We start from the raw sequence: 15,180 nt of genomic DNA, 5'->3' as shown, positions 1-15,180 counted from the left end.
TTGCTTACCTTTGATTTTGGAATAAAGACCAAGTAAATGAGAGGGAATCATTTGTAGTGGTTGTTAGTAAATGAAAAGTGGATTATAATGGATGTGTATGATCAAATTACCCATAAAAACATTTCTAATAAAGGTAACCAAATGAATGAGACACCCTAAAATGAAATAGTAAACAAAAAAAAATGAATGGGACGGAGTGAGTATTTAATACGGAGTAATAAATAAACCCCACGAGTGTTTGACAACCAGATTGATTCTTCATAATAATCGGCTGTCCATATGTTCAAAACTGTACAGAATCTATACAAAGGATCGCTGCCTCGTCTAAGATTCTATCTGTCTCTACTCCAACCACTGATCAAAATTTGCGGGCCCAAAATTTGTGTGGGCCACTCGGCCGAAGAAATCAATAAACAAATGCCAAAAATCAAAAAATGCTTACACTGGTAATAGAGTGTCATCCTCGGAATTTTGTTTCTGCTGCAACATTTCTGATCTGCAATGGCGAAGATCCAAAGAGAGTAGCCTCTGAAATATCTCATACGATGCAAAGAACAATGCTCCTTGGGACATGTACATTACAAGCCTTGGAATCAAACCCCTAAGATCAACAAAAGCGACCCCACATGTAAATTTGCCATCAGCTCAAGGAAATTCTAGGCAAGTTAACCACTTTCATTAAAAGTTCACTTGAGTTGTTAGACATAAACGAGCTTTTTCAGCACAAACTAACACTGAAAAGTTCACATGATACTCAACATTTTAAGCTTGTACACATAAAACCCTTCAGGTTTGCCTTTTTTTTTTTTTTTTTTTTTAACATGATCAAGTTGTATGTTGTAACACCCCTTGTGTTTTGAGTATATATATATTTACTACTTTCGCGTATTTCTCAGGTATCACAACTAAACAACTCTGGAGGAAAAATATACTCCCTCACAAAAATAAGCTACTTAGTTTGACTTTTGTGGTCGAAGTTTAAAAACTTCGATTCTAACTAAGTATTAAAATAAAAATAATTAAAATATTTACATTCATCATAAAAATTCTTTCACAAAAATATTTTATGGACACAAAATACTCACTCCAATCTCTTACTCCCTCCATTCAACTTTTATCACCCCACTTCAATATAATACCCCTCACATAAATTGGAGAAATGGGGTGATAATTGTTGAATGGAGGGAGTATTTTCTTTCCACTTTCCTCTTTTGGCAAAGTTTATTTGGGTTATGCTCTTTCATGGACGCATTTTCCACAATTACCCCTCTTATTTTTTTCAACCACCCTTACCCTCTTCCCCTAACCTTTCAACAACAAATACCTACTGCCCGGTCAGGCCACCACCCACCCGTTGCCGCTGCCACCACCATCAGCCGGCAGAATAGGTCCGGCAGAATACCTATTGACATTGCATCGCTCTGCCCCATCTTCCACAGCGTCCACCACCCATCGTCGATCCGCCCCCACCTAACTCCCCTCCCATGTCGCCACTCTTCCCCCGCCGCCGTCCCCTCCCTTGTCGCCCCTTACCCCATGCCACCTGCTCTCACCAACAGTGGCGACACCAATGCCGCCTCCTCCCAAGCATCACCACCATCCCGTCACCAAAACCATCCTTCATTACAAAAGACCCTAATTGTAAAAGACCCCAAACCCTAATTGAAATAAATTCTTGTTTAATACAAATAAAATTGATAAACGAATGATTTCAATATGATGATTGATATCCCTAATTGCAAATTTGGGAGAGTTTGATTATGTTTCAAGGAAAGAAAATTGAGAAAGCTTTTTTTTTTTTTTTTTTAGGAAAAGGGTATTGTATGGAAATATTATGAAAAAAAGTCTATAATAGAGTAAAAGGTGTCCATGAAAGAGCAACTACGTTTTATTTTTATCTTCCCACTTCCCTTTCTTTCCTCTAAAGTTATTTAGGTAAAGTTACTAAGCTATCCTTGTCAAACACCTAATTACTAGTTACTACCATCATTCACCTTATCACCAACAGATTTCACTCCCCGGCCCCTTAAACCCTAGATCTAAGTGGTGAAGGCGTTGGGTGAGGAGGTGTTTGGGGGGGTGGAGGGTTGGGACTTGAAGTGCCGATTGCCGGTCACCGTGACTTGGTGGGTGCGGATAATGATGGCCATTGGCCAGTAATATGGCTTGGTGGGTAGGGAGTGTAGGTGGTGGTGCACCGCTAGTGGTGCTCTACGATACTCGGACACGGCAGCTGGGTGATGTATTCCGTATCGATACGATACGATACGGAATACGATACGTAATACGTATCGGATACGCTAATTTCCGATCGATCTTCGACACGATTCGAAAACTTACGAAAACTTACCGGAAGGCGAAAGATGCGATAAGCCTCTGATGAAAGAGGAAGGATCTTGACCTTCACCCGCATCTGGTTACGTTGGAGTATGTCATCGGGGCTGGGAGAAGGAGAAGACCTCAAGAAGTTGATGTTTGATGGGAGTGACTTGTGAGGAAGAGTTGTGGTAACTGGTAGGTATGTGTGGAAAAGAAAAGAAGAGAGAGAAAGTGGAAAGTGGATTGCGGCTGTTGAAATGCTAGGAAAATTAGGGTTTTGTTTTTAAAAAAGAAGTGGGACACTGTGAGTGTAAATGAGAGACAGCTGTAAAGTTAATACTCACTCCATGATACTCTTATATCTTAATCGTTGTAAATATACGGAGTATAGTAGTATAGTCAAGAATACTATAATCATATATCTATATAAAACAAACAAAAGTATAATACAAAGTATATTTTTTATTTATTTCTTAAAAATTATGAAAAATATATATATAAGACGTGTCGTATCCGTATCTATAAAATAGTCAAGATACTCCTTTGACCGTATTCCCGTATCTATTAAAATTCAAAATGACGTGTCGGATACTCCGATCGTATCGGATCTGATACTTCGTATCCGTGTCCGAATAACATAGTAGAGTACATAACCAGTGTGGGTTGGAATCGTTTTCATCACAACTAACATCCACAAATAAGTTAGGCACCTCGGGGTTAAAGATCTCTTGCGATAACTTGTATAAAAAACTTCATAAGACGCCTTTCCTCCTGAAAAATGCAAAGTTGAAGGGTCATGCTCTTGACAAGTTTTTCCTAATAAATAGATATTCAATCACATAATGTTTAAGTTACGGGCTAAGGCTAGGTTACTTTTACCTCTGCTTTTCCTTTAGAGAATCCTCCATGAGTCCTCCATGAGTCGGTTGGTTGAGTGTGGAGGTAACAACTTGTGCCATGCGATAGAATACCAGGACGAACAAAGTTAAAGAGTTTAGGTTAGTGTAATTATAAGCAATAGAATGACAAATTAACACGTGTGGACTGGACCCTCGAGGAAAAACCGGACTCCAAATTAACATTGGTCGAGCTTTATTAGTGAATACCTTTGAGTTCAAGCGAGGCATTTGTTGGTCTCATAAGATTCAAAATTTTCAAGAGACTTTCCCACCTTAAAAGCGATACTCGTGATCTTTGCAGAGACAACAAAAAAATACAAGTAATGTCAATAGAAAATTAACCCCCTATTTAATTTACTTATGTCTTACGATGAGGGACCTCGACCAGGCTCGAGTATGGGTACCGGACGACCATGGTTTTTAGTTTTTTACTTGGCTCAATCAGAGTCTCGAACTTGCATGTATAAATGTATATTCCAAAGAACAAGAAGTCCATTAATTTAAAAGAAAAAATGCCAAGAAGCTGGTATACACTTGTTTGTATGAACTCAATAATAAGAATGAAGGGTTTGGAGTTGATAATTTTTGCACAGATATAGTGTCTCATAACTTGATGTACCACCCTAGTTAACAATTTAACATCGAAACCTTAAAAGGATTCCTCGAAACAACATCGAGATCAACTTTACACCTTTCGGACATGAATACATGGAAAAAAAAAAAGACAAAAATATAATCAACCGAAACCAAGCAGTAATAAACAAACTAAAACTTAAGCTAACACATGGCACTAATCATACCTAAGCTAACACATGACACATATAAGGGGTGTTTGTTTCAACTCATAAAGGTATGAGGTATGGGTTTGGAATGAGCCAAACCCATACTTGGTGTTTGTTTGGCAAAAATAGAGTTTCATACTCATACCTCAAACCCACGGGCATGGGTTTCTCATACCCAAGGAAGGTGGGTATGAGATTGATACCACGGGTATCAAAAACTAAAACCAAAAACCATGAAAAAAACTTAAATGGAACATTTTAAATGAAATTGTTTTACATTTATTTGATCAAATCTTTATTTTCATGAATTTTCAATATCAAAAATAATTATTTTTATGTTGTGTTTTAGATTTTTAAACTTTGATAAAGTTCAACCCGTTCCACCCAAAATTGAAACAAACACATGGTATGAGGAATCAAGTTCCAAACCCATACCACCGGGTATGATTCACGATTCCAAACCCATATCCACGTAGAACCAAACGCGCTTTAATTACTCTACACATAAGATTGATTATAATTTAATAATAAAGTTTGCAACTTTAAACTAATCTAACGACATAACATTAAAAAGAATTAAGACTAAACATACTTAAGCTAACACATGACACATAAATTACTCTACACATAAGATTGAGCATAATTTAATAATAAAGTTTGCAACTTTAAACAAATCTAACAACCTAACATGAATGAATTAAGACTAAACCCTCTTTTCCTATTTAATTACAAAACCCCACTCAATTTAATTACAAGTACAAAACCACTTTCTGCTCTAAAACTTCCAAGTTAAAGTAAACCATTTTATCGTTTTACAAATTCCAGTTTTTGTTTCTCCATAACCTAACTCTTAACTTGACCTTCTCTTCTTACGTTTTTTTGTTAATACCTCAACATCAATGCTAATCCACATCATTAGTCAAAACAGGGAGTTAATTATAAAAATTATAAAAATTGAACCTGGGTAATTGAACATTAATCAAAATGATTGATAGAAACAAATAATGAAATGGAAATCAGACAAACCTGAAATATTGGGACTGTTAATAGAATGATAGGAAGTTTAGTGATACAATTAGTTCTACTGACGATAGAACTAATATTTCAGGTTTGTCTGATTTCCATTTCATTATTTGTTTCTATCAATCATTTTGATTAATGTTCAATTACCTAGGTTCAATTTTTATAATTAACTCCCTGTTTTGACTAATGATGTGGATTAGCATTAATGATGTGGATTAGCATTGATGTTGAGGTATTAACAAAAAAACGTAAGAAGAGAAGGCTGGTTAAGAGTTAGGTTATGGAGAAACAAAAATCTGGAATTTGTAAAACGCATAAAATGGTTTACTTTGAACTTGGAAGTTTTAGCGCAGAAAGTGGTTTTGTACTTGTAATTAAATTCGGAGTTGGGGTTTTGTAATTAAATAGGAAAAGAGGGGTTTAGTCTTAATTCATTCATGTTAGGTTGTTAGATTTGTTTAAAGTTGCAAACTTTATTATTAAATTATGCTCAATCTTATGTGTAGAGTAATTATGTGTGTCATGTGTTAGCTTAAGTATGTTTAGTCTTAATTCTTTTTAATGTTATGTCGTTAGATTAGTTTAAAGTTGCAAACTTTATTATTAAATTATAATCAATCTTATGTGTAGAATAATTAGGGCGCGTTTGGTTCGCGCGTGGATATAGGTTTGGAATCAGGAATCATACCCGGGTGGTATGGGTTTGGAACTTGATTCCTCATACCATGTGTTTGTTTCAATTTTGGGTGGAATGGGGTTGAACTTTATCAAAGTTTAAAAAATCTAAAATACAACATAAAAATATTATTTTTGATATTGAAAATTCATGAAAATAAAGATTTGATCAAATAAATGTAAAAAAATTTCATTTAAAATGTTCCATTTAAGTTTTTTTCATGGTTTCTGGTTTTAGTTTTTGATACCCATGGGTATCAATCTCATACCCACCTTCCTCCTTTGGTATGAGAAACCCATACCTCATGGGTTTGAGGTATGAGTATGAAACTCTATTTTTGCCAAACAAACACCAAGTATGGGTTTGGCTCATTCCAAACCCATACCTCATACCTTTATGAGTTGAAACAAACACCCCTTATATGTGTCATGTGTTAGCTTAGGTATGATTAGTGCCATGTGTTAGCTTAAGTTTTAGTTTGTTTATTACTGCTTGGTTTCGGTTGATTATATTTTTGTCTTGTTTTTTTTCCATGTATTCATGTCTGAAAGGTGTAAAGTTGATCTCTGATGTTGTTTGAGGAATCCTTTTTAAGGTTTCGATGTTAAATTGTTAACTAGGGTGGTACATCAAGTTATGAGACACTATATCTGTGCAAAAATTATCAACTCCAAACCCTTCATTCTTATTATTGAGTTCATACAAACAGTGTATACCAGTTCTTGGCATTTTTTCATTTAAATTAATGGACTTCTTGTTCTTTGGAATATACATTTATACATGCAAGTTCGAGACTCTGATTGAGCCAAGTAAAAAACTAAAAACCATGGTCGTCCGGGTACCCATACCTTGAGCCTGGTCGAGGTCCCTCATCGTAAGACATAAATAAATTAAATAGGGGGTTAATTTTCTATTGACATTACTTGTATTTTTTTTGTTGTCTCGGCAGCATCATGAGTATCGCTTTTAAGGTTGGGAAAGTCTCTTCGAAAATTTTGAATCTTATGAGACCAACAAATGCCTGCTTGAACTCAAAGGTATTCACTAATAAAGCTCTGACCAATGTTAATTTGGAGTCCGGTTTCTCTCCTCGAGGGTCCAGTCCACACGTGTTAATTTGTCATTCTATTGCTTATAATTACACTAACCTAAACTCTTTAACTTTGTTCGTCCGGTATTCTATTGCATGGCACAGTGTTACCTCCACACTCAACCAGCCGACTCATTGGAGGACTCATTGGAGGATTCTCTAAAGGGAAAAGCAGAGGTAAAAGTAACCTAGCCTTAGCCCGTAACTTAAACATTATGTGATTGAATATCTATTTATTAGGAAAAACTTGTCAAGAGCATGACCCTTCAACTTTGCATTTTTCAGGAGGAAAGACGTCTTATGAAGTTTTTTATACAAGTTATCGCAGTATCTTGAACCCTGAGGTGCCTAACTTATTTGTGGATGTTAGCTGTGATGAAAACGATTCCAACCCCACTCTTGGTTATGTACTCTACTATGTTACTCGGACACGGATACGAAGTATCGTATCCGATACGTATCGGAGTATCCGACACGTCATTTTGAATTTTAATAGATACGGGAATACGGTCAAAGGAGTATCTTGACTATTTTATAGATACGGATACGACACGTCTTATATATATATTTTTCATAATTTTTAAGAAATAAATAAAAAATATACTTTGTATTATACTTTTGTTTGTTTTATATAGATATATGATTATAGTATTCTTGACTATACTACTATACTCCGTATATTTACAACGATTAAGATATAGGAGTATCATGGAGTGAGTATTAACTTTGCAAATGCCTCTCATTTACACTCACAAAGGTCCCACTTCTTTTTAAAAACAAAACCCTAATTTTCCTAGCATTTCAATGTACCGCAATCCACTTTCCACTTTCTCTCTCTTCTTTCTTTTTCCACACATACCTACCAGTTACCACAACTCTTCCTCACAAGTCACTCCCATCAAACATCAACTTCTTGAGGTCTTCTCCTTCTCCCAGCCCTGATGACATACTCCAATGTAACCAGATCTGGGTGAAGGTCAAGATCCTTCCTCTTTCATTGTAGGCTTATCGCATCTTTCGTCTTTCAGGTAAGTTTTCGTAAGTTTTCGTAACTGTGTCAGTATCGTATCGGAAATTAGCGTATCCGATACGTATTACGTATCGTATTCCGTATCGTATCGTATCGATACGGAATACGTCACCCAGCTGCCGTGTCCGAGTATCGTAGGTGGTGCTTGTAGCTTGTAGGTGATGGGTAGTGGACATAATAAAAGGTTGGGTGGCTGCCAGGCGGGGTGGGGTAGAGGAGGTATGTGAAGGGTATGAAGGTCATTTTACACTTTTGTTAAAACAGTTGAACTGAAATGGAAAGGAAAAAAAATTGGAGGAAGTTCCATATAAATGGAGAAAACTCGGGTCAAAGCCGTGTGAAGACTGTGAAAACCCGAATAACAAGATTATTTTCGGGTGGAAGGAGTATTTAGTGAAAAGTACATTATTTAGTTTGCGCATATCGCACCACATAGGTTTTTGTTTTGTTTACGTATTACCATTGGTGTTTTTTGGTTCACTAATTTTCACTCCAAAATTGTTTCATCATTTTCCAAGGTCATGACATCAAATAACCTTAAAACATAACACATAGTTACAATTTTGGTTACGTCAGGCCGTAAAAAACTTCAAGAGTATCATGTGCATAAAGCTATAAATAAAATTGTCAGAACTCAATGGTACCATGTGAAGTTTCCAAAATTGAAATTTCCTACCTGTAGAGACCCTTTACACCTTCACGATCGCATATTTGTTGAAGGGTATTCAGAATATTTTGATATTTTCTAGCTGATCCAGGCATCTGTATAAACAGGAATCCATTGGTAATTTGTCTCAAAAGTAATCATGCAATCTAACAGCGGGGAAGGGAGAGAGTTCACTCCTCTATTAAAAGAGCATATTCATACCCGATTATGTATGACAACTTAGCAACTCTCTTGAGTACAACTTATAAAGCACTGTTAACAGTCGTGGTTTAGATCGTATACTACCTCTGTCTCATCCATTTATTTACATTTGTTGTTGAACCGATTTATATTCAAGCACATGCAAATGAGATCGGTTATGGAGGCAATATCAGTCATAGAGACATAGTATATGATTTTTGTCAACTGAAAGAAGACGTATGATATTGGATCTTAGCCAAGAAAAACATTTCTCAAAAATATATTCATGTCATAAAGACGATATATGAGGGAGCTGGTATGAATGCACAAACTCACATCCTGAAAATAGAAGAGTTCCTCACTATGATTGGGGTGCATCAAGGCTCTGCCTTTAGATCCTGTTTAGATAGAAAACTGAGAGGAAAAGGGAGGGGCCGGGGAATGAGGGAATGGAATGGAAGGAGGGAGTTTTCCAAATCTTTCCTTAGTTGGAGGGGAATAAATTGCCTTGGAGGAGTTTTCGACTCCCCTCCAAATACCTCCACCCCCATTTTGGTAACCAAATAAAGGAATTCACCTCCCTCCAGAGTCTCTCTCTTCCCCTCCTAACCCCCAATCCAAACACACCGGGGTGTGTTTTTGGATAGCAAAAGTGGAGGGAAAGAGAGGGGAGGAGGATGAGAGAGGGAAAGGGAGGGAAGGGAACGCAAGGGGGAATGGAAAAGTGGAGTTTTTCATCAAATTTTCCTATGGTGGAAGGATTTTGATTACGCTTGGAGGAGGGAAAATGGATCCCTCCATACCTCTCCCCCTCTATTTCCCTCCTACCCCATTGTTATCCAAACAAGAGATTTTGTATCCTTTCCCTCCAAATCCTCTCATCCAAACAAGGCCTTGGTTTTCTGTTCTTTGTCATAGACATGACGAATTGATGAGAACAATTCAAAACGATATCCTATGGTATATGATTCAAACGATATAGTGTTAATTGAAGGTGAGATGTTCAAAGGAAGTTAGAAGTTAAAACTATGGACACAAACTCGAAAGATCTTCTTAGAACAACACGTAAGTATGAAAGGAACATAAGTAGAACGGCCCAATGCTTTACACAAAGCACAATGAATCGCACATAAGTATGAAAGATAGCCTTAGACAAAGAGGTTATTCAAAAGTGTGACTTTTTCGGTATTTAGATACTATTATCCAAAATAATTATTAATAAGATGGAGACGTGTCTCATTGAATTGAGTAAGGTTGGTTGAAGTGGAAGAGCGCAATAGAGTTCCGCTTAGATCATGGCGTGCTCATGGAAAGAAAGATAAATTTTATCGCATCACGATAAAAGAAAAGGTCGCAATGTATGTATGGACATATTAGGAAGGATTGGTGAAGAAATTAAGTGATTAGAGGAGAAATTAAGAGTTAAACCATTGAAATAAAATTAGGGAGAATCTCAAGGTAGTTTGGCCTTGCAAGACGGCTGCGAGGCCCCTGGTTAGGAGGCTTGAACAAGGAAAATGATACATAGATAAAGGATATTTTACAAGGGGTCGGTTAGAGAGTACGATGTGGGGGACAATGCTCTCAATACAATGAGAGCAAAATAGTTTTTTTACCACAACAAACATGATAAATACAAAATATCAACAAATGGTAGAGTGAGACCAACAAATTCTGCTCTAATCTAGTACATTCTATCCACTTTCCTTTTTGGGATAATCCAATCAAATCAACTCTACACACTTTCTTTATTGCGGACAATCCAACTCAATCAACCCATACCTTTTTTTAACAAAAAAACGGTTCAACTTCTTATTACAACCTTATATTTACAAAGAATGTCGTCAATTATTATTTACTTGCTAAGCTAATGTAAGCTGTTAAACTATGTTTGAGATTTGAAATTTGTATTTAGATGTCAAATCTACAAATACAGAGAATCTTGAGAAAGTAAGTTCACCTTTGGCAATGTCGAGAAACAAAACCAAACCAGGACCACCGTAGAACCAACTTTTAAATGAGATGGTGATGGTTGATGCCAAAGACCCGCTAGCGCTAGGCTGAGTCAGGTAGCAGGGAAGGAGAAGGTGGGGAGAAAGGTGGTTGGGTTTCAATTTCCTTAAGTAAACACGTTGATACTTGATAGTTAATATGTTAAGTAAAAATGGCAACATATAATAATAAGTATGGGCATTTAAGAACTTTCATCAATATTAAGTGACGTTTTTTAAAACATGTGACCCCATGGGAAGAATGAACTGGATTGGAGGAGCAATAAGTTAAAAAATGGATGAGATGCCAAGACTAATGCATATCGTTGTCCAACATAAACCTAATACTTAGAGAAGCTTATCTAGAACATAAAATCTTTTCAAAAACCTGAGTCTGTAGTCTTGTTTTCACAACGTCAAAAGGAGTAGAGAATAGTGCGGCAGCAGATCCGGCTAGCCCTCCGCATAACAGCTGTACATTTTGGTTTCAGTAAAAAAAAAAAAAATCAGTAAAACATGAGGTCACCACTGGAAATAGAAGAGGTCATATGCTATATACCACCCACATTGCATTTATCATCTGGTCAGTTATGAGCATTCACTAACCATCTACGAAGATTAAATGAGCTTAATGAGTGGTGCCAAGAACTTAAAATAAGAGATCACTGAAAAGACACTACAACAACATACAAGAAAAACTAGAAAGGATGCCTAACGAACCGTTTGGGAAGTCTTTAGTTGATTATCTGGCAGTTCTGATGAGATGAACATCTGCTTTAGGCTTTCATATGTGTAGAACTGCAATGAAAAGCATAAAGATCGGGTAACTAGAGCCTTGAAAACTATACAGGAAAGTATTACCGGTAATATGAAAAGAAAATGTGTGTAAATATGATGATCTCACTTTGATAATAGAGTGTGGAATATTTCTACACAGTACAGCTCCCCAACCGGAATATAATGAGAGCAATCCCCCCTTTTCAATGATTCGTAATGCTGCATTCCTGGAAACCACCACCCAAACCACATACTCCATGATATTTTTGAATGATTGCTGCTTATGAGAAGATTAACAATACCATTTTAAGATCTACTCTAAGAATCACTGATGTTTTACGTCAGAAACAAGATGCGAGTCCAGAAGTAATAAGATCCCAAATTCTAATGTGTAGGTAGTAGAGAGCTTAAGGTAAAGCTGAGTACACTAAACTATTATTTCTGATAAACCCATGAGAGGATGTAGTAGTAATTTTCTATAGGCAGATTTATAGATGAAAACCTCATATTAGAGCAGTTGACATTACAACGACTAGCAAATTGCACATCTTGCCACCCAACAAAATTTGGTTTATCATAGTCCAAAAAAGTCTTTTCGATTACCAATTATTATTTGGTCCATGATTGTGATGGATTAAAGCAAAATAGTCGTTAAACTACTTTCCCTTCATTGTATAGTGAAATAGTAATCATCAGATGCATTCTCGACGCAGTCTTTTTTGGTCATCTGGATACAGTTTTGTTGCATTGCTAACGCATGGGTAAAAGTGCATACATCTGACTCTCCCACTCCGCAATTTTAAAGTGCGTACATCTGACATTTCCATGCCTAGCAATTTATGGGGGCCTTTCAGGCACTGCGATAATGTTACACTTCCAAAAAAAAAATCCATATCATGACGCAAAATCAATTGAAGCGTACCAGCAGTTATGATAATTTGAGTTTACTTGCATCTGTTGCTTTATATGATCACTAGGAGTAAAGATGAAAGATGTGGCGATGCTTGCGCAAGCACCTGCCGTGCAATGAGCAATAGAGCAATGCTCCTACAAGAATAAAACGTAAAAATTACATGAGAAAATTAAGGTAAAATTTGAATACTAGTAAGGACTAGATATGTAAGGACTAGATATGTTGTCTAGATTTGCATATGCTTTTATCAATTGAAGGCCACCCAAAAGTGTATTGATAAAAAGCAACTGTATGTTTAATCAACATTGGAAAGAGAGAAGTAACAACCTTAGCCAAAGAAGGAAGCAAAAATCCCTTCACCGATTCATACGTGAAAGTGTAGATGGCAGATATAGGTGCAGACGTTGTGATATTGCTACTTATTCCACGATAGAGACCAGATAATCCTGTAATCAGTACCAGAAATGAAAAAAACAGCTTCATAAATGCACCACCGCCACCACCAAACATCAACCCTGAATGCTCCCGTCAAAGGCGGCCTGACCCCTTTATTAACAACACAGAAGGGGGGGGGGGTGTTATTTGCAGATGACCCTAACGACAATTATGTCGAATATTTCATCAAACGATTATTATTTCACAATAAAGTGAGCTTCTTAAATGAGAAAAAAAAAAAAAAAAAAATTCATGGCAGAACCATTGCCAATGGAAAGGATGCTAGTTATACCGCTTCGAGAACATACCTCTCTCGGTTATTATTGATTGCCCAATGTAACAAAGAGACTTCTGTCCAGCTTGACAAGACTGCAACACTGTTTTAATTGTATCTACCGGATGTAAGCATAAGCTAACCACTATGCCAGACAAGGCTCCAGAAACAGCATACTCGTGTTCGGCTAGTAAGGGACGAGGCCTGTTCATTACAGTTGAGGAGCTCTTGCTATGTACTTCACCCTGGATATTTGATTCTTCAAATTGTGGCATTCCATCTTTAACCAAGTCATCAGCCTGACTTTGATGATGGTTAGCTGCAGTGCCAGTTGTAAGATGTGTATTCTGAAAAACCTGAAGTAAATAATTTGAATACAATGGAGACATGGGTAAATTCCTAGTTTTGATGTTTGCAGATCCTCCATTTGATAGTTGATCGTTCAAGTTGGATGTATAAATGCATGGGCAGAGATTTTTTGTCTCGAAAGATGTGGACATGTGATGCCATCTATTCTTGTCTAAGAGACCACATCTGATTCCTACATCTGCAAGGCTCTTTTCCCTCGACCATGTATTATTCATGCCAGAACTATCACCACAATTTCCCGAAAAAATATCTTGAACATAAGTGTCCTCGCAAGGCGTATAACGGAGTTTCTGAGTCATTCTCGTGAATTCCAAACTTTGTTGCACAATGCTAGGGAAGTATCTGGTGGAATTTAATTGGAAATGGAGGCATTCACTGTCGATTACGTCAAGTGCAACTATGGTATCATTCTCAACCAAAACACATAAATCATTACCCTTTTGAGTGACGGTGTCTGAGTACTTAGAAGCTGATTTGGGTTGGAAATGCGCAAGGGAACGAGTAGCACAATCCCATACCTGTCCCACAGCTGAAATTAGCTCAGCTGTGGTCATAATTTCTGAAGATTGGGCATTGGACTTGTCCCTCGTGTGCTTATCTTCAGTATATGAAATTTGTATGTCAGTTTCATCCCCTAAATCAGCAAGCTCAAAAGAAGGTCCCTTGAGTGGCTTGGCCCTGAATTTTCGAGATTGCTGATGGGGAGTGGGGGAATGATTATGCTTCACCATAGTTTTGGTATCTCACTATGCTGGAGAAGCACTCTGCGGAAAAAAAAAAAAAAAAAAAAAAAACACAAGTAAATAGTAAACAATATTTCATCAACACCATACTTCAATGAAACTCCCACCCAGAAATATTCACTCAAAAGCAGTAAAACAGCATCTTGGTACTGTATACATATACAACAACAAGCCAAACACACACGTTCGAAAATTCGTATTTGAAGAAGAACACACACGTTCCTTGTGCAACAATGTCTGCTTATTAACACCAATTGACAACAAGAGATGGAGGAGGCAGTTAAAAGGAGTAAATGTTTGGGAGGAATACAATTAATGAACCGTAGCGGCTAATTAAGCATTTTAACAAAAACATATGCAATTGATTAACAGCAATGAAACTCAAAACAATAATTTAATTACAAATTAAAGTAAAAAGAGTAATGGATGAGAAAGGAGAGGTCCAAACCTTGATAATTTGGGGATACTTGCAGAAATCATCTCCAATGACATGCCAAGGGGTTTTTCTTTTTATTTGCGGAAATAATCTGGGATTTTATCAGGGTTTTTACATATCATGATGATGATGATGACGATGAGGGGGGTGTCATTGGAATATTGATTTCAGATATTGAGCAGGACTGGACTCAATTCAGCATCCTTCTTTCTAATAAAATCACCTCATTCTTAGTCCACGCTATTTCTTTTGCTTTTTACTTTGATGAGAGCCTATGACAATAGAAATTTGTCAACAAAGATTGGTGTACTTTCTAGAGGTTTGTTGACAAACCTTTTTATTCTTGGGGATAAGGGATGGGGTTCATAAATAACAAACCTCTTTATTGTTGGGAATGAGGGTTGAGGTTCATAGATGAGAATGGTTACATATTTGTATAGAGGTTTGTGGAATGACATGGCAAGTGTTGGTCACTAAAATATACCCAACATATAAGAGAGAAAAAATGGATAATTTGAGGTGGGTCATGATGAACCTTGTAAAGGTTTGTCTATTGTTATATATGTGTTTGTTATT

General features: G+C 36.8%; 1 protein-coding gene across 4 annotated transcripts; it reads right to left on the bottom strand.

The window, feature by feature from the left end:
• Nucleotides 1-201: 201 nt before the first annotated feature.
• Nucleotides 202-14,862, bottom strand: LOC141653775 (uncharacterized). 4 transcript variants are annotated; one of them, XM_074461622.1, is made up of 9 exons: nucleotides 14,617-14,834; nucleotides 13,091-14,189; nucleotides 12,675-12,793; nucleotides 12,357-12,481; nucleotides 11,562-11,661; nucleotides 11,378-11,455; nucleotides 11,046-11,129; nucleotides 8,496-8,581; nucleotides 202-601 (listed from the first exon to the last, which is right to left on the bottom strand). In XM_074461622.1, the coding sequence occupies exons 2-9, from the start codon at nucleotides 14,154-14,156 to the stop codon at nucleotides 439-441; spliced, it is 1,821 nt and encodes a 606-aa protein (XP_074317723.1). In that variant the 5' UTR covers nucleotides 14,157-14,189; nucleotides 14,617-14,834; the 3' UTR covers nucleotides 202-438. The 4 variants fall into 4 exon arrangements, 3 of the variants coding, with proteins under 3 accessions (XP_074317723.1, XP_074317725.1, XP_074317724.1); XM_074461623.1 differs by lacking the exon at nucleotides 202-601 and adding an exon at nucleotides 3,030-3,090; XM_074461624.1 differs by lacking the exon at nucleotides 8,496-8,581 and having other exon boundaries at nucleotides 14,617-14,818.
• Nucleotides 14,863-15,180: the final 318 nt, after the last annotated feature.

The sequence above is a fragment of the Silene latifolia genome, chromosome 4, assembly GCF_048544455.1.
Source record: "Silene latifolia isolate original U9 population chromosome 4, ASM4854445v1, whole genome shotgun sequence".
Lineage (NCBI taxonomy): Eukaryota > Viridiplantae > Streptophyta > Magnoliopsida > Caryophyllales > Caryophyllaceae > Silene > Silene latifolia.
The sequence above is the reverse complement of the archived record's forward strand: the minus strand, read 5'-3'. Positions and strand labels throughout refer to the sequence as shown.